At 37.6% G+C, this 19,816-nt stretch overlaps 4 protein-coding genes across 5 annotated transcripts; 3 read left to right on the forward strand and 1 right to left on the reverse strand.

The window, feature by feature from the left end:
* Positions 1 to 1,875: 1,875 nt before the first annotated feature.
* Positions 1,876 to 3,277, forward strand: snrpf (small nuclear ribonucleoprotein polypeptide F). The gene is made up of 4 exons (XM_043245373.1): positions 1,876 to 2,029; positions 2,608 to 2,733; positions 2,899 to 2,963; positions 3,041 to 3,277. Exons 1-4 carry the CDS (start codon positions 2,027 to 2,029, stop codon positions 3,105 to 3,107), a joined length of 261 nt encoding a protein of 86 aa, XP_043101308.1. The 5' UTR covers positions 1,876 to 2,026; the 3' UTR covers positions 3,108 to 3,277.
* A 547-nt stretch (positions 3,278 to 3,824) lies between these two features.
* amdhd1 (amidohydrolase domain containing 1) lies at positions 3,825 to 7,126 on the forward strand. Its single transcript, XM_043245372.1, has 9 exons — positions 3,825 to 4,035; positions 4,646 to 4,752; positions 4,836 to 4,900; positions 5,055 to 5,332; positions 5,457 to 5,682; positions 5,759 to 5,883; positions 5,963 to 6,056; positions 6,141 to 6,301; positions 6,859 to 7,126. The coding sequence occupies exons 1-9, from the start codon at positions 3,896 to 3,898 to the stop codon at positions 6,962 to 6,964; spliced, it is 1,302 nt and encodes a 433-aa protein (XP_043101307.1). The 5' UTR covers positions 3,825 to 3,895; the 3' UTR covers positions 6,965 to 7,126.
* An 18-nt stretch (positions 7,127 to 7,144) lies between these two features.
* si:ch73-71d17.2 (RPA-related protein RADX) lies at positions 7,145 to 13,250 on the reverse strand. Its single transcript, XM_043245371.1, is given in 16 exon segments — positions 7,145 to 7,286; positions 7,472 to 7,624; positions 7,739 to 7,783; positions 7,786 to 8,040; positions 8,148 to 8,197; positions 8,276 to 8,338; positions 8,571 to 8,644; positions 8,746 to 8,867; positions 9,084 to 9,257; positions 9,729 to 9,836; positions 9,915 to 10,040; positions 10,118 to 10,209; positions 10,293 to 10,401; positions 11,128 to 11,299; positions 11,567 to 11,718; positions 12,329 to 13,250. Coding segments are annotated over 16 exon segments (2,400 nt in total). The 5' UTR covers positions 12,912 to 13,250; the 3' UTR covers positions 7,145 to 7,164.
* Positions 13,251 to 13,714: 464 nt separating this feature from the next.
* On the forward strand, positions 13,715 to 19,816 carry LOC122348220. Of its 2 annotated transcripts, XM_043243512.1 has the most exons (10): positions 13,715 to 14,094; positions 14,323 to 14,391; positions 14,617 to 14,724; positions 14,833 to 14,913; positions 15,686 to 15,787; positions 15,882 to 16,218; positions 16,985 to 17,184; positions 17,268 to 17,638; positions 18,692 to 19,170; positions 19,685 to 19,816. In XM_043243512.1, the coding sequence occupies exons 1-9, from the start codon at positions 14,041 to 14,043 to the stop codon at positions 18,909 to 18,911; spliced, it is 1,542 nt and encodes a 513-aa protein (XP_043099447.1). In that variant the 5' UTR covers positions 13,715 to 14,040; the 3' UTR covers positions 18,912 to 19,170; positions 19,685 to 19,816. The 2 variants fall into 2 exon arrangements, with proteins under 2 accessions (XP_043099447.1, XP_043099448.1); XM_043243513.1 differs by lacking the exon at positions 14,323 to 14,391.

Consider the following 19,816-nt stretch of genomic DNA (forward strand, 5'->3'; position numbering starts at 1 on the left):
GTCAGATCTGGCGGGATGTGCTCGCTCTCTTTCGCGCAAATGTTTAACGATATCTAAATGGACACTTTCACTTTTCTATGAGTTAAATGATTAATTAGGCTAACGGTACACTTTTCTTTAGTCATCTTTGATAATTGTTTTCACTAATTTTATGTTCGGTTATTTAATATTACATGGAAGTTTGTCTTAACACCCAATGTAATAGTTTAGGCCTATCTATAATAGTTAGTGTGAAGAACACTTCTAATTAAAAAGTTTTTTTCTCTATAGCCTAGTACTTTTCTTAGAATGGAAAGGTTTCACATGAAACTATTAATGCCAGTAAATAAATACCTATAAGAGTAGGTTTAAAAATACCTTGAAAATGGCAAATATAGCCTATGATGAGTTCAGAGGCAAAAGCCTCATGTCATCTGTTTTTTTGAGGGAGTCTTATTATATTTTGGTTCCCCAAATAACCATTCAGTGCACAGTTATTAGTGTGAAGAACATTCTGAAGGGTGCATTCTAATATAAAGAACACTGATCCTCGCTATAGAAAATTTTACATACATGCCATCAATGCCAAAAAAAAAAACCCTTTATTTTTAAGTGTAGGTAAAAAAAAATACCTTGAAAATGACAAATATTTGAAGAGTTTAGATGCAAATGCCAAGCATAGATGCTAAGCATAGTCTGAAATTGTCTTCCGAAATAGTATTTTTCTCAAGCCCTTGTGTTTATTTTCATTCATTTCACTTTAATGGCAATGTAGCAAAATTACTGAACCACATAAGAGCCTGATAAAACTGCTCATAGAAGATCATTTTAAACAGCACTTAAACCGTTTTTGCATCTCAACTCTTCAAATAGGCAATATTAAATATAATGTTAGCTACTGTCTAATATGCTGCCATTTAACAAGGCAGGTTAAATGAGGTTAAGTACACACATAATTAAATGATCGTTCAAATGTGTTTTAATGAGTAAATACTATATAATAAATATGTAAATCTGCATTTTGTAATAAATGCTGTTTGACATTGTTTGGTTCTGCATTATATATGACACTGTTTTTTTTTTTTTTTTAGTTTATCACAATAGCTTATTTGGTACTCAGAAGACTCTTTGATGACGCTCATTAGAATCGGATCCAAATTATGATTCCTAATGTAACTGAGATCAAAGCACAGGGATATTTCGAGATTTAAATCATGTGAAGTCAGCTGACAGGAAAAGAGAAGAGAGAAAAGCGTATATCGATTTGGTGAAGGCAGAAAAAGGCTGCATTTTAAGATTGGTCAACAGGAAGGCAAAGGATGAAAGGCCAGTCACTTTCTGAAATATTGAAAAAGTACTTGTCTGGAATGCGGATCTGCAAAAGATTTCCGTTCTAATCCGCTAGCGTGGGCTTTCAGGCAGCTTTGCTAAGCTTTGATTCATTCACAAAGCACCCAGCACATGTGTGGAACGATTCACAAAACTCATTTTTATTTAAAAACTCATTTAGTTTGCTTTGTGCTGCATGCTGCACATTATACTATCAACTAATAGAGTCTGTCCATATCTTTCTGCGTTCCTTTCAGGCAATAGACCTGGAAAATAATCCGTTGGGAAATCTAATCCATCGCGCCCGCCATGCAAACATTTCAAATATGGCCTTTTAAATAAACGGAAATGTAAAAACCTCCTATTTAAGTGGAAGACGATTCAACTGTGCAATATCTAAGTGCATGCATTTTACTTATTTGTTAACCTACTTAAGTGTAGGTATTGATAAATGCACGTAATTAATTGTATAAAACAGTAAACGGCGTTCTCTTCCTTTCCAGACTACCGTCCAGACCCGTTGTGCTCGTCTGGTGCTATTCCCCTCCAGTGCCGCGTGTGGCGCTGTGCTCAGAAGCGCTCTTCTCTCGGGGCGTGCGGTCAAAGTGCGCTCGTAGTCCTTCCCTCATTCGGCGGCAAGGCGTGCGAGTGTGCTACGACAGCTTATATTGTTTAAGTAATTTTTTTTCTTCCCAAATACTCCTTTAGCAGAACAGTCATGGTAAGTGCAGCGGAAACATCACCCTTCGGCTTACTATTTGAGGTTCCGTAAAAGAGCGAGGTGGTTTTCATTCATGAACGAGCTGAGAACGCGGCTGCACGTTAGCATCAGGGACGCAGAGCGGACGTTGTTTTTAGTAGAGATCAGTGTTTTGTTAGTAACACCGAGCTCGCATGATCCATGTTTCCACTTGCTATGTTATGGCATAGTCCGCTACCTTCCTAGATAGGAAGCATGCTTTCCTTGTGAGAATTTTTTTCGTTATTAATTCAGTGGAATCCAACAACACGGTTAACTAAACATTTATAATGAGCTTCATGTATTCTCTTGATTTAATATTTTTGTGAATAGTCATCTTTTTTTTTCTTCTTCACAGAAGCATGTTAAGTTAGCCTATTCAGTCTTATTCGGGCCTATGATAGAGAAGCTCTCTCTCTCTCTTTTTTTTTTTTTTTTTAAATGTTGGAGTTCTATGAAAGAATTCCCATTTAAAATTGCTTTAGGGTGGTTCCAAATTCTGATATGAAATTCCAATTTTTTTTTAAACTTTATATCTACCACCCATCTCTTTCCTGCAGAGTTTGCCGCTGAACCCCAAGCCCTTTCTGAACGGTCTCACGGGAAAGCCTGTGATGGTGAAGCTGAAGTGGGGTATGGAGTACAAGGGCTACCTGGTGTCCGTGGATGGCTACATGAACATGCAGGCATGTCTGTTTATAATTCATCTATATCTATACATCCATTGCTGGTGTTTTGATGTGCTACATACAATATCCATCCAGTGTTATTCAGAGCAATGCCCACATCTGAGTTGAATGTTGTATGTTAGTCCATATGGGTTATTAGAGCTCTTTCTCTGCTTTATCTAGCTGGCCAACACAGAAGAGTATGTGGACGGAGCATTAGCGGGTCATCTTGGCGAGGTGCTCATCAGGTGAGTATTTGAAACTGAATCCGTAATCAGAAGACGCATACCTTTTTATATTATAATATAATTTTTCTTTTCCGCAGGTGTAATAATGTTTTGTACATAAGAGGAGTAGAAGAAGAGGAAGAAGATGGCGAGATGAGAGAATGAAGAGTGGCTTGATTTCTTTTTCTAATCGGATTGGACGATTTATTGGTTATTTTGCAGTTTGTCTCAGTTTTATGTGAAGCTGTGTCTCTTTTCTTTGTGAAATTGTTAGTCATTTTTTACACTGTAAAAGTTATTGGTGGCACAATGACAAATAAATTGTGCTGTTTGTATCTTTTTGTTGTCGTTTCTTTGACTGTGAACGATCATTTTGAAGGCGATTAGTTTTAATTAAGCTATACTGTATGTGTAGTAATGGGGTATTTAAATATTTATGTAGCCTATATATTTTGGTATTAATCCTAAAATATTCTTTTCCTAGTAGTCACTCCAGCCGATTTAAGGCAACTAATATAGTCGGCTTTGGACAGATCTGTTCTAGAAAGTTACATAGTCAAGAGAAGGAAATACACTTTTTATGTGGGGTTTTTAGGGACGTGTATAAACCTGCTTTATCATTGTTTGAAAACAAATGTTTCAATTTCGTGTGTTTTTTTTTGTGATTTAAAGTTTGGTGTTTTCACAGGTTTAATGATGAAATGAAATACAGAGATGGGAATCTAGTTGCTGTCGTTCATTATAAATATAATAATAATAATAAAGTTGCTTGTTTACCTCACACACATAAATCAGCTAGAGATAAACTCCTCCCTCACGATCACTGGTGATTCAGTTACTTGTCGCCTTTCTGACCTTCGTCCAGTTACCCAATTTTGGCTTTGCTAAATATTTACCCACTCCTTCGCCTCTGAGCTCTGCTCTGAATCGCTTGTGTCGAAGTTAATCTAAAAATGTCTCCGAGCAGTTTCAGGCTTTTAATCAAGAATGCAACGCAAGTGGTGTTAGTTTGTAGGAATGGTGAAAAGTACCTCACCAGAGATGGGATGCAGACGCTGGCCGTCGTTGAGAATGGCAGTGTGCTGATTGGACAGTAAGACTTTTGCTTATTTGTTGCGATGAGTTATCTAACATGTAATGTTTAATGTGTCTTTGTTAACAATTTTAATGAGCTTTTTTAAATAGTCAATTCATGCTTTGGGTAGAATATTACATTGCATTGAAAACCGCTTTGTAAATAAATTTTTTCATGGCTACCTTGGCCTGGTTTCACAGATAGGGCTTAGACTACGAGAAGATTAGGCTATTGTTCAATTACAGTTTTTTTTTAATAAATGTGCCTTAGAAAAAAAAGCATTACTGGTGTGTATGGTGAGACAAAACAAATTTTAAGATCAGCCAGTGCAACTTTCTTTTTGTTAAAACAGCTCAGACGTACATGTTAGCCTTAAACTAGATTTATACCTTGTCTGTGACACAAGGGGTATATGTTTTACATCAGTTAAGCAGTAAAATAAGCAGTTCGCTTTTAATTAATTATATATTGGAACAAAATTATACTCAGAAAATAGAAAAATGTCATTTGGGGGAAACATTTTAGGTTCATTTTGGCTAGCCTACAGTGATTATAAATAAGTGAATAAAAGGGCAGTTTACTGTAAGTATATGGGCTGTCCTCATTGTGTGTGTGTGTGTGTGTGTAGTGATGGACTAATTAAAGCTGTTGGACCAGCAGACATCATTGAGTCTCAGTTCAAAGGAGCAAAGTTTGACAATATTCTGGATGCTTCTGGCATGTGTGTCATCCCTGGTAAATGTTACATCCAGCATTTCTGTTGACGATTCCTTTAAAAATAAAAAAAAAGCTGAAAGAATCTTAACATAATGTTTCAGGCCTGGTCGACGCACACACACATCCAGTATGGGCCGGAGACAGAGTGCACGAGTTTGCCATGAAGGTTTTGCTCTCCATTTTATTCCATCCCTTTCTACTCTCGCATTTTACATTACATGAATATATCTTATATCTATATGGATAAGTCTATGTGTCAGAGAAGTTTGAATAGTAATGAAGTAATGAAGCCTTATGATTGTGCCGTTGTGTGTGTACAGCTGGCCGGTGCCACATACATGGAAGTGCACGAAGCAGGAGGTGGAATCCATTTCACGGTGACACATACTCGCTCGGCAACCGAACGCCAACTGTTAGATGGGTTAAAGAGCCGTCTGGAGCGCATGATGAGAGCTGGAACCACGCTGGTGGAGTGTAAGAGCGGATATGGGCTTGAGCTGGACACTGAACTCAAGATGCTGAGGGTGATCGATGCAGCCAGAATCTCACTCCCCATTGGGATATCAGCAACATACTGCGGAGCCCATGCAGTACCCAAGTACACAGTCTTTATAACAAACACCATATATTTTTTGGGGTGTATTTTAAATTAAATAAATGCAGCCTAGTGAGCAACCCTAAATCTAAACAACTCTTAATTTGTTTAACATCCATTTCCTCAGAGGTAAAACTATGGAGGAAGCCACTCAGGACATTGTGGCAGTGCAGTTGCCCAGGATAAAAACGCAGATTGCTTCAGGCGAACTGCAGGTGGACAACATTGATGCATTTTGCGAGAAAGGTGTGTTTGATCTGAATTCGACACGTTGCATACTCAAGGCTGGCAAAGATATGGGCCTCAACATCAACTTTCACGGCGACGAACTCCATCCCATGAACTCGGCACATGTAAGCATGCATACTCTCTTGCGCACACATGCTTGAACGTTGAAATCGTCACGTTCCTTGTCCGCCTGACTTACAGCTTGGGGCAGAGCTCGGCGCTTTAGCCATCAGCCATTTAGAAGAAGTGACAGATGATGGAATTGCTGCAATGGCAAAAGCTAAAACATCAGCGGTCCTCCTGCCCACCACTGCCTATATATTAAGGTAAATAACTACAATGTTGATGTTGTCTATAAAATACTTTCAAGAATTCAGGGAGTTTGATTCTCCATTTCTGTTGAAGGCTTTCTCCACCACGAGCGAGAGATATGCTTGATGCTGGAGTCATAGTGGCCCTTGGCAGTGACTTTAACCCCAATGCCTACTGCTGCTCAATGGTGATAAGACTTTTTCCCAATAGAAGCTATCAGCAGATATTTAATGTGAGCTCTTCATTTCATTCTATGTTGTCTGTTTATTAGCCTATGGTGATGCACTTGGCTTGTGTGCTGATGAAGATGTCTATGCCGGAAGCTTTGGCCGCAAGTACTATAAATGCAGCCTACGCTCTCAACCGGTCACATACGCACGGGTCACTTGAAATCGGGAAACAGGGAGACCTTGTGATCATCAGCGCACCACGGTTAGATCATATCGATGCAGTACCTAGAAATTTGTGAGGGCAACTGCTGAATAAAGTTGTTTATACAAGGCATAAAAATAGTGGCGTAGGTGGTCTTGATCCACTTCCAAACAACCAGCTGAATAGATGAACCAATGAATGGATGACCTTAAGCGCAGGCTTTGTTTACAGTTTCTGGTTAACTCGCAAAGCAGGGAGTATGAAAAACTAACCATACCAAACAAAAAAAAAATGTATTTGGTCCAAAGCAACTGAACTAGCGGACTTTCTGGTGTGAAGACACCCTTAAACTTATTTAATTTCAGCTAGTTGCCAAGTCAACATTTGTGTTTAGTTCAACTTTAAGCACTACTATGTAAAAAAAAAACTAAAAAATTGACGTAACAGTAAAATGATGTAAACTAAAAACAGAAAATATAAAAATAACATTTAAATATAAATATTAACATGGTGATAAAACAACACTCATGTAAAGTTAGTAATTGAGATTGAGATATACAGGTTTGGATTATCACTGGTGCTTGATGGGACTTTAGTTCTCTTCCCTTCTGTTACAGGTGGGAACATCTGGTGTACCAGTTCGGAGGCCATCAGGAGCTCATCAGATATGTGATAATCAAAGGCAAAATTGTTTATGAAAATGACAAAATCTTGAACCTCTGAGGATCCTGGACCAATCCTTCAATGAATCTGAGTGAAATTGTGTGGTAAAATTGTATTACCATGGAATCATGCTCAATGATAAAATAATGTTTTACTGATAAAAATGCATAAATAAATAATTTGTATAAATATTCACGCAAATTAAAGGTTTAAAAAAAGCTGTATGAACTGTGTGTCCTTCAATCCTCAAAAGGTCTCTGTCATCGTAAGGGAAATGCACGATTTAGTACCAGCTCCATCTTCTCTCCTCCTAATGCACATGCATCCAACACACACATCAGTCTTTGATTGGTCAACTGGTTTGCAGTTGCGATCAAGTCAGCTGGAGAAGAAAGAGAAAATATAGAAAATATAGGAAATAAAGTTTTAGTGGTAGTAATTCTCACATAAAAGTAGCATTACCATAGGCTTAATTTAAACACGCTTGCAGAATAAAACTCCAGCTCTAATTTATGTCAATGCACTGAAGGTCGTTATGAATAAAGCACATTTGCCATATTTATTTACCAGGGCTTGGGGGCAGGGTATGTGGTGAAAAGCCTCCGTGTGATAGAATAGACTCCCAGGAGTTATTGTGTGAAAGGAGGAGGGGCATCCAGTGCAAGTTTCCCGGGGAAGCAGGCAGAAAAAGAACATCAAGCATCACTCCGTCTGATAGAGCTAGAATAGAGACATAAAAAAATATTTGATCACACTGCGAATAACACTCTGACTTTACACACACACACACACACACACACAAAAAAAATCCATGTGTGAGTTTTAAATGCGCACCTCTCATTGTCAGAGTGAAGTAGCCAGTGTAGCAGGAGGCGGGCTAAATGACTCCAGCTCTCTCTGTGGGAGGAGCTTGTGAAAGTTGTTAACCTGCAGCCCCACGGCAACAGCCTGGACGTGTCGCCGCTCATAACAAAAGACCCGCGGCAATGTTTCAATGGCAACACGTGTCAGCCCTACGCGGGAGGTCATGGGACTAGTGGGCGGCGTCAAGAATTCTTCGTCTTCATCTTCATCATTACTGTCATCTTCCTGTTCTCCGACTAGAAACTCCATGGCGCCATCGAACAGGGAAAAATCTGAAGGGCACAGGGATGCAATAATCTTTCTCTGGACATTCACATCAAATTAGCTTTTGACGTTTTGGCAATATTGATTGTTTATGCCTGATTTTTATGGCACTTACCTCTTTCCGCATCATCCTCCGTTGCCAGAGGTTGCAGAGGCAGAGCCAGCCTAAAGAGAGTATTATTATTATTTTCCACTCAATAACAGCACTTCTTTCTCTTTCGGGCAGAAACCAATCATTTTTACCTCTTCCTAGGAGTAGTACTGCTGAAAAGTTTCCGCTTAACAGGTGTCCTGTGAGGCTCAGACCTGTGTTAAAAACAGTTATAAATGAACTTGAAGGACGAAAACAAAAATGTAATAAAGATCATCTCCTCCTCCTCAGAAAATGAAAAGGAGGGCTTTAGCTGCTCAGTGACTCAGTGACTGAAGTGAAACAAGCTCCACGGTAGTTATCCAATCTCATTTACACTTTTGTTGCAGGTTACAAGACATTGTTTGATTATTTTTGGACAAATTTATCCATACTTATAACACACACCCCTCTCTTTGCCGTCGTACTCTAGGACTGAGTGGAGCTGATGGAAGATCTGAATACTGTGTTCGCCCACTGTCCTATAGAAGGAAATAAAATAGAGATGTAGCAAAAAGAATCACACTAGCGTTCAGTTTGGGGTCATTTATTATGTTGTTGTTTGTCTGTGCACTGTATGTACCTCTCTATGATGGTAGCAGGCTGCAGTAATGACACACTGAATAGCAAACCGCCGTTTCTCTCTATAATTTAACTTCTCACATTCTAACTTCATCTCTCCTCCACTGATGAGACCAGCTTCTCCTGCAAGTACACACTAAAATGAGTCACAGGAAGAGTTGCATCAAGAGCTGAAACGGTACAGCAACATATCTGACTACCGAAATAATTTCATCACACTAAACAATACAGTCCATGCTTAGTCCATTCATATCATTCATATATATATTTATTATTTTTTTCTTTAGATAAACACAGGCAAAACTTGAAAACATTCTCAAATTGTTTTCTGCTTTTCACCTTGTCTGTTTTCCATGAAGTTATGTAATGAAACAGGAAGCGGTGGGTAGCTGAAATATCCTCCGATCACAGCTCTTTCTAGCAGACTGCTCTCATCCACCTGCTTCAGCCAGTGGAGAAACTGCCGAACGGGCCGAATCCCTCTGTATGGCATCACGGGGTGAGACCCTGTGCCTGTTTTTTGTTTGAAAAGAATTAATTTTCTTAAATACAGATTTTTTTTTTTTTTTTTAAGCTAAGGCTGTATTTATTTGATCAAAAGTACAGTATAAGCACAGTATAAGCAGTAATGTAGTAAAATATGAATACAACTGAAAATACTTGTTTTCTATTTTATAATATTTTAAAATAAAATGTATTCCTGTGATCAAAGCCGAATTCTCAGCATATTTACTCCAGTAGTGTCACATGATCATTTGAAAATCATTCTAATATGTTAAATTGCACCTCAATAAACATTTCTTATTACCATTTTGGCATAAAACTGGTTTGTTTAATATTTTTTCCATCAGAAATGTCTTTACTGTCACTTTTTAAACAATTTAAACGCTTCCTAGCTGAATAAAAGTTATAGCTTCGGTCAAGTGTATATTACACACATCTAGTTAAATGTGTTGAATTGTGTGGGTTTTTTTTTTTTTTTACCTGTGCAGTAAACCTGGGTCAGCGATGAATTGGTAAGATATTCAAAAGTTGTAGCTCTATCAACTGCGCTCCTGATCAGCTTTAGTCTAGTGCAGACAAGCAGCGCCACTGAACAGAAAGAAATAATCAAATTTGATAGTTTGTCTATAATAATGATACAGAGAAAGTGGAAAAAAAACTACTTACTTGGATAGATGCGGCTTTGAATATCAGGCTGCGACGTGGAGAAAAGTTTGATCATGATTGGCTTGTTTGATGTTCTGTCTGCCAGTTGAAGCCAACGATACTCCTCAATTTCCGACCTTTGCCCGTCTATAAGGGGAAAGGTTTTCGGTCTTTTGGCTAAAGATACATACTGAGCATCTTTCTGTGCATACCGAACAACTCACCTTTCCTCCTGACACGTTCCGGACGACCCACAAAGATGGCAACTCCAATGACGTCACAGATGTGGCCTTGTGGAGAACTTGGAAGCTCCTGCCTGTAAAGCACAATCACTTAGTACATTTCTTTGCTTTTTCAATTCAAGTCGATGATACTGGGATTCTGATTTTGTCCACATACCCAGAGATGAAGGAGTGAGGCAGGTCTGGTAAAATCCAGTCTGGAGAAATCTGGTTCTTGGGGATGATAGTTATTTGAGCAGTGGGGTTCCTGGAGTTAAGACTTATCTCTGAAGGATGAACAGAAGGTACAAAGAAAGAAAACAAACATCTGTATCTACTGCTATCAAATGATTCATCGCATCCAAAATAAAAGTTTTTGTTCACATATGTATGTGCACCAAGTATACAGTAGTCAACATTTGAAATGGGTCAAAAAAAATTCATCAATGTTGTCCAAAGACAAGAACACGTTTTGGTTTTGATCCACTTTACTGTATTTATTACATTAAAAAAACACATACATAAAGTATATATTTTAAGAATATTTACATGCATATACATTTATATACTATATACTATAAATTTATTTAATATATAAAAACATATTATTCTTAAATATATACATTTGTTTTTAATTATACATAATGCATACATATTAGGTCAACAAAAATTATTTTGGATGCGATTAATTGTTTGTGAGCTCTATTTTATATACTCCCATTCAAAAGATTGGGGTCAGTAAAGTTTTTTAAAAGACTTTTTTGAAACATTAACGAAAAATTTAATAAATTACATTTGAATATATATAAAACTGTTAATTTAAACTGTAAAACTTTAACAATATTACTATTTAACTGTATTTTTGAGCATATAAATGTAGCATCAACGGGAGCATAAAATTAAATAAAACATTATTTTGTTTAAAAACCAAAAACTTTAACTGGCCGACACAAAACTTGTGAATGGTAGTGTGTCGTAATTCATATATTAGACGAGTTTATTGTTCTTCCTACCAATGTGTGGCTCTGAATCCTGTCCCGTGCGGCTGCTGTAACTCTCTTTGACTCGGTAGCGACATAATCTTACAACTTGACCCGGATGAAGGATTCTGTACCATTCCAGGCAGACTGTGTTCCACAGCACAACACAAGCGCTGGATGAGCCGTCACCGACCTGCAGCTCTGCCTGAGGCAAACAAATGCACACCAATCTTGTGATCCATAAATAAAATTTAATATTTTAGACTGACATTCAGATGAGATAAACAGTTAAAGCTGAAGAGTTGAAGCGGCCACAATATTAATCAATAACTGTCAAATATCAACCAACAAAATCTTCTCAATCAAAAAAAAATCCTTCCAAAAAGTGTTAAAACAACATTTATTTTATTATATGTGACCAAATTCCTACTGTTAACATATCTGTAGCGAAGCGGATGTCTTTGTCTCGGACCTTATAAGGACATTCACATTTCTGATCTGCTCTCCCGTAATACATCAGCCTGGATTTGTGAAGGATCCGAACACACAGAGCGCCCCGGTATCGCCGAGATCCACTCAAGTAATGTCTGCGTACTTCTGCGACGGAAACCGTGGACCCAATATCTGGCATCAGAAACAAAGCGTGAACGAATCACAGGCACGCACAGACAAAAAAAGCAAGCCATGCAAGTTGGGGTTGAGTAAATCATCACTGAATTATTATTATTTTTTATTTACATCAGAGTAAATTATCACCTTATGTCTGATGGTCGGTTTGCACAATGAGTGTTTTTTTTTACGCCACTTATCTACACTTATTCTGTTTAAAATATTCAGTTGAAAATATTTAAAACCTGTTTAAAATATTCAAATATGTGACCCTGGACCACAAAACCAGCAATTAGCAATAGCCAATATTATTCATTGTCATTCATTCAAAATAGTTTTACTTTTAGGCCAAAAATAATTCGAATTTTAAGTAATGATCATGTATTTCTCAATAAAAATAAAACCTTTATGACAGGTTTTGTGCTCCAGGGTCACATGTTCAGTTTTTCAATCATATGTTCAATTTCTTATATATATATATATATATATATATATATATATATATATATATATATATATATATATATATATATATATATATTGTCTTATTGTAGAGAAGCTATGGGCCCCACGTTGTGTGCTTATAAGTGAGTGACTCCCTTAAACGCTGCCTCATCTTACACACCCTCTATCTCCTCTTCGGAGTCCTCCGCGTCGGGTTCAGAGGGAGCCGTGTCCCGCCACGCCTCTCCACAGAAGTCCTGATTATTCCACAGCGGCAGATAGGAACTTCTGCGCGCTCTGAGCGGACCCGCGCTCGGCTTTGCTCCCATCCACGGGATGGCCCTCACGTTGACGGAAGAGAGCGCCCTCAGCGCGGCGTCGCCACCGGAGAGTCGGTCCACCTCCAGGCTGCACACGTGAAAAGACGCGCCGTCTTCCCCGCGGCTGAGCTCCACGTGCCGTATGACGGAGCCGCAGTGGAGCGTGTTGGCGCTGATGAGTCTGTTCACGACGGGGTCCAGGGATACGCGGACCTTACAGTCTCCGTCCGTGATAGTGGCGTCGAACAGACTCTCTGACATGGAAATGCTGTCCGGGAAACGGAGCGCGAAGTCCGCGTCTCTACCGTAGCGCTCCAGAGAGATCACGTACAGCGGCTCCGAGCGGGTTCGCGCTCTCGGGGAGGAGGACGTGTTTGATATCAACCTGTTTAGGGTCTTTTTGAGTGTGCAGCACTCGGAGGAGCTGCCTGACAGCGCTGCCATGTTCGCGCGACACAATAACAAACCCGCAAAGCATTATGGGATATTGAGTACAGCACAGAAAGAGAGAAAATAAACTAAATGGAATTGACAATAAATGCCCAGTTTGAAAACTAGCCCCAGGCTAAAATGCATGTTTGAGCAGTCCTAACTAAAAGCAAATCGCACCGACATGTCTGAAAATAAGCCAGCGCGCAATGGCGTCGATTTCTATCAATTTTTAAAAATAGCCTGCTTAAACATTTAGATTTAACTAAAGTGCAGTCCTGGCTTAATCTAACCCCCGCCTGTGAAACCAGACCATAGTGTTCAAAACAATTACCGAATCAAGAATGAAATAAGAAATAGACAAAAAATGAAATAAAGAAATACATAATTCTAATTAAAGAATAAACAGAACAAGTAGAAAGTGAAATATAAAACGTATTTTAAAATATATAGTAGAAATATGAAGTGTATATATATGAATTATATTTGAAGAAAGTAAATGTATACATTTTTATGTATATTAAAAATGAGATAAGTTACTATTAATAATAAATGAAATTACACACACACAAAATATTAACATAACCTATAACAGAAAATAAAATGTATGAATAAAGATATGACAGAATTATATAACGTATGCTGGATGTATAAAGATAAAGAAGAAAAGTACAAATATTTTAGAAATATAAAATAAGAAAAATATGAAAGATAAAGTTGAATGAAATACAAATATAAAGAATACTGCAATTATATAAAATGATTACAATATAGACTAAATAAATAAAAAAAAAACTTACTTAAAATAAAAATGTTTAGAAAAATAAAATACATGAAGATAAAAATATAGAAAGTCAAGTTCTGAAAGGAAAAGATAGAAAACAATTTTGACAGCAGTTTGAGTTGCCATTGGTTCCCATGGCAGCGGGTGATGATAACACACACAGGACGCCATCTAGCGGTGGCTGAGAGTCACTGAATAATACAGCTCAATGAGCTCACAACTCCTCAGGCGATAGTGGATTCAGGATTGATATCCCTTATGAGCGGACTTTAAAGAAGACACATTAAACACTGCAACATGGATGCAACTTATTAGCAGTCTTCCCCAGGGTTTGAAACCTGCTGTCAGGACTCTTGTGTCATGTGGAAATATTACAAAAATGGACTTGTACCGAAAAGAAACAAGCAGAAATCGGTAAGACTGCGTGTTCAGTTGAATATATTTTATCATTATAAAGCGTATTTTATTTCATCAACACAGAAAACAATACAGATTGCGTCTGTGTAAATTTAAAATGGATTATTTATGTGCATGCTGGCTAACCCTTTGATTAAAAAGTGCAATTATTTAAATAAATAGACAAAGTCAGCTCTCATAATCGTATATATTCGCATTTGATAAGCACGTGTTACAATTGAACAGGAGAATGAAGCTGTCAGCCTCCCTCCCATTTCTAATGGGATTCCCGCAAAGTCAGCAGCAGGCCTACTGGTGAGCATTTTCATTGATTAATGTCTGTGCTTTTTTAATTAACAAGCCTAGGGTCGTGACAGTTTCTTTCTTTAGCGGTGGAAGACTTTGCATCGGCCGTAACACAATCTGTTAATTTAGTGTCGCTAATTATGCTCATTGTGTTACTTGGGGAAGCTCAATCATTTGAGCTGTTTGTGTGCCATACTTTGTTGCTCCCTCATTTAAGATGCATGACTTGTTCAGGATCACCGTACCAGAGGCCAAGCCACGGCCCAAAGGCTCCAGGAGCTCTTCTTCTTCTCTCAGGGCCTGAGGGACCACGGGCCCCCGGACAGAGCCGTCAGGAAGAAGGTGTGGAATGACAGATTTCACATTTCGTTCAGTTCAAGCTGATCTCATATTTGTATGTTGTAAGATGTGTGTGCTTAAAATTGTGTGATTTCCTTAATTATGTGATAGAAAAACATTTTAGGCCACCAGAGCGTTCCTTTATCTAGAGTGAGTGTGGAAACAGAGCTGGAAATCGCTGCTCACCTTAAAGTAAGTTTGGAAAATTAATTCATGTTTCAGAATCTATTTTAACCTAATCTTGGGTTCTGACTATGTGTTCCCAAGATATTGTCTTAAAATGCTTAGGATTATCAGGTTTACATAATGCTTATTGCTCTTTATAGGATATATATTGGATAAAGTAATAAAATAAAGAATAAACAATGAAATCATATAATAATGATATCTAATAAATGTTTGTATTAATAAATAAATAAAACAAATATTAAAATAAATGCAATAGAAAATGCATGTATGCACTATTAAAATATTTTTGAAATAGAAAAGAATAAAACAAAGAAAAATAATAAATTGCAGTTATAATTAAAGGAATAAATAATGATAACTTATTGCTTATTTAGGCTTAAATCATGTTTATAGCACTTTAATTGTTGCATTTGTAAAAAGTAATGAAATAAAGACTGAAAATAAATCTCAGTAAAGTATTAAAATAAAGAAAAATTATTAATTGCAATTATAGAAAGAGCTAATTAGTAAATAAAACAAATATTGATATACATAAACTATAAGTTTTGATAAACTAAATAATAAAAAGTTAAAAGATAGATAGATAGATAGATAGATAGAGATAGATAGATAGATAGATAGATAGATAGATAGATAGATAGATAGATAAACTAAAATTAAAATATAAAAAATACCCAAAATGGTCAGAAAGCAAATTAATTATCTTTTGAAAGAATCATCTAAATTTGATAAAGCTCCAAAGCTCCAATATTTTGCTACTTTTCCTCTGTTCCAGTATCATTTGCATCAGCGTCATTTGAAGAGAACCACTCAGAATTTGTCTCTTGAGGAGAAAGAAGCTGCTGTGTTTCAGCAAACAAAAACTACTGCGTTCAAGGTTAGAATGATGACATGTTCAATGTTTTAAGCATTTCTTACGCAGTCATGATGTGATTCCTCATACATTAATGAACTCCTCTTTGGTGTTAAAGGACCAGGTTTCGTCAAACGGTCCTCCTGACCTCCTGCAGAGCCTTGTGCCACTAGACGAAAAAGTGAAGGAAGAAAAAGAACACTACAAGGAAAAAAAAGAAGCAACAGTAAATGTTCAAAATGCATCTTCATGTACGGACGAGGCCCCGGAGGGCCAGGGCTCTCTGTCTGAGGGACCGTTTAAAGCTGCAGATGTCGATTACAAACAAAGATCAGATGCAAGAGATCCAAAACCGCAGCATCATTCTACTCCAAACACCCTACATGATGATAATATTTCATCATTACATTTTAAACATAGGAGATTCATGATCTATCTGTGTGGTGGATATAAAGGTAAGGTGGATATAGGTTCTCTCAGCAACACCAACACACACATACACACAAACACACACACACACACACACACACACACACACACACACACACACACACACACACACACAACACACACACACACACACACACACACACACACACACACACACACACACACACACACACACACACACACACACACACACACACACACACACACACACACACACACACACACACACACAACACACATACACACAAACACACACACACACACACACACACACACAAACACACACACACACACACACACACACACACACACACACACACACACACACACACACACACACACACACACCACACACAAACACACACACACACACAACACACACACACACACACACACACACACACACACACACACACACACACACACACACACACACACACACACACACATCATTCAAAAGTTTCATTTTCTTTTCATTTTTTTCAAAGTAAATGTTTTTAAAGGCATTTATGCTCGACCAATTTTTCATTGTTTTTAATATTGGGAAATATCATTACTATATAAAATAGCTGTTTGAATTTTAAAAGTTAATTTATTCCTGTGATGAATGAATTTTGAGCCTTTAGTCACATCGTCTACAAATAATACATTTCTGTCACTTTTGATGAATTTAATGTTTCCTGGTGTAATAACACATTAAAAAGAATAAAATCTTACAAACATATATCAAATTTTAAATTGAGCTGTACATGACCTATGTTGTGTGTGTAGATACAGTCCCAGAGCGCAGTGCACTGATGGAGAGTGTGTATCCCCGGCTGTATCTACACTGCAAGCAGAGAGGATATGATTTCAGGATGATAGACCTGCGTTCAGGAGCCGGAGATCCTGTTTCGGACAGTCACGATTTGGCAGAGATGCACATCGAGACACTTAGATGTTGTCAGGAGACTGAGGGGCCAACTTTTATTGTAGGTTTAATTGCGCACAGTCTGTTTACTCGTGAGCAAAAGATTTTAGTGTTTTTATCAATATTTAAGCCACTTTTCCCTAGGTGTTCACCGGACAAAAGCACGAGATACGGTCACTGCCGAATACCGTTGCCCAAGCAGATTTTGAAGCTATTTTAAAATTTGTGGAGAGAAGCAAGAAGAAGCTGTCCAGGAGGCAGTCAGACATGGCAGACGAGTCCCAGCTCAGTATTGACACCGGCGACAGCGGGAGTTTTACCCTGGAGAAGGAGCCTTCGCAAAGCTCTGCCGCCTTGAGCGAGAACTCCATCTCCAGCACTTCCACGTCAGAAGGAGACGAGATACAGCTGGCCAGGAGCTGGATGGACTACGACCAGGACTTGACTCTCTTGCAGACATGGTATAAGCTGGATAAAAACACAATTCCCGCCGTTTACCGTTTACTTACGGTTAGGTAAGTGCACACTAACGTAAATATGCATATCATTTAAAAAGCATTTTTTAAAACTTTCTACTTTCAGAATACACCCTACTGAGGAAAGTGCCACGTTTAAGTTTTGACGCGAATGAAAGCTAGGCTGTGAGGGATAGGAGGACTGCGTCTAAGCAAAACAGTAAAACTGAATGTGAACGGCACAAGCTACCGAGCGTATCAGTATCCGTCAACTACTTGTTAGACGAGTTGAAAATAATAGATAATTGATGCCATTGTTACTGAGCTTTTCATATTCAGCTCTCTTTGTTCGGTCTCCATGGCAGAGTAGATGTAGTGATTTCCATGGCAGACACAATACAACTTGAATGGTTGCAGCTGTTAGGTTTTAGAGTCGTTAGATTTGGAGTCTAGCTGGAACGCGTTCCTTTGGCTTCTTAAAGAAATGGTTCACGCAAATATTGATCTCATGTCATTTCTGTATAACCTACATTCTTCTGTAAAACATAAAATAAGATAGTTTTCAGTTTTTGTTTACATAACAAAAGTGTGTGTTCTGTGTATATATATATATATATATATATATATATATATATATATATATATATATATATATATATATATATATATATATATATATATATATATATATATATATATATACATATATTTTTACATGTATTTTTACATACATATATATTTACTGTATATTTAAAGAAATTTTGTAATTTGTAATATATTTAATATATAAAGTAACATTTTTCTTAAATATACACATACATGTATGTGTATAATAAATATACCCAGGACACACACACATATTATGTAAACAAAACTTGTTATTTTGAATGTGATTATTTGTAATACAACACAGCACTAATTTATAAAGAGCTTCATACAGATTTTGTCAACGCAGCTTTACAGTATTAAAGAGGAAAAACGGTGTGTCGAAAAGTAAACAACACATTTTCATCGTCGTTGTCCAGTGCCTGTGCAAACAATTTGGCAATATTGCAAGAAATTAAGTGTCTTTTGTTTTTCATTCAGAGGCTTTTTTTGTTTGTTTCGTATTAGCACACATCACCCTGACTACCTCAGTCGGGATGGGCATCGCAGGAAACTGGGAAGGAAGGCGTGGCGCTCTTCCTGTGTGAAGCTGTGGAACGTCCTGTGGAGATCTGGCCCCGAGGCCATCGGAGAAGAAGCCACCTGCCATCTGCTTAAAACAGGCATGGGTTTTTCAGTCGCAAAGAAGCTTGTGTCAATCACAGACGTAGAATATATGAGCACTTGACTTACTTGGACGCCTTGTTAAATCACAAAGCCCAAATGTGTATGTTTTAGTGTTGGACTGGGAAGTGGAACAGGGTCTTGGAGGAAAGCAGCCTCCAGAGGAGTACAGTCACTGCTATAAGAGGATCATCACTGACCTGCTGTACAATCTGAAAAATGAATACGCACCACAGTTTATAGACTTGCACAAAGGAAGATCTGAAATCAATCAAACGTTGCATCAAGCTCAGCAGCGCTTTATACGCAACATTCACCTCAAGGTCGGAATCTCTTTTTCTAGATATCTCTAGCTAACCACGGTACTGTTCAAATATCTAAATAACATTTAATCTAAATCTTAAATCATTGAATACTTCTATTAATCAAAGATGAGGTAACGGATCAAAATGATGCTAAATGCATTATATATATATTGTATAAACAATATTATGAACAATTAAATGAAATGCTTTTATAGTGTTAGAAAAACTCTATTTCAAATACAGTAAATGCTGTTTTTGATTTTCCTATTCATCAAAGAATAATTATCACAGTTTCTACAAAAATATTAGGCAGAAAGAGTTTTCAGCATTGATTATAATAAATGTGTCTTGAGCACCAAACCAGCCTATTAGAATGAGAATTCAGCTTTGCATCTCAGGAATAAATGACATTATCCTCTCAGAGATAATATCATGGTTGTACTGCATAATCGTTCGGCCTTATGTAAATCTCAGTGCGCATTGAGTATTGTTGAAAGGATTCATTAAATCTTGCATTTGAATTGTTTTTAAGCTGAGACACACTAACATCCATGAGACAAACGTCAGCTGGGGAAGGAAGGGTCTGAGTGCCAAACACAACAGATCTCATCAGTTTTATGTGGAACGGCTCTGCTCACACGTCCAGCGCACGGTCACTGCATCC

The sequence above is a fragment of the Puntigrus tetrazona genome, chromosome 7 (genome assembly GCF_018831695.1).
Source record: "Puntigrus tetrazona isolate hp1 chromosome 7, ASM1883169v1, whole genome shotgun sequence".
NCBI lineage: Eukaryota > Metazoa > Chordata > Actinopteri > Cypriniformes > Cyprinidae > Puntigrus > Puntigrus tetrazona.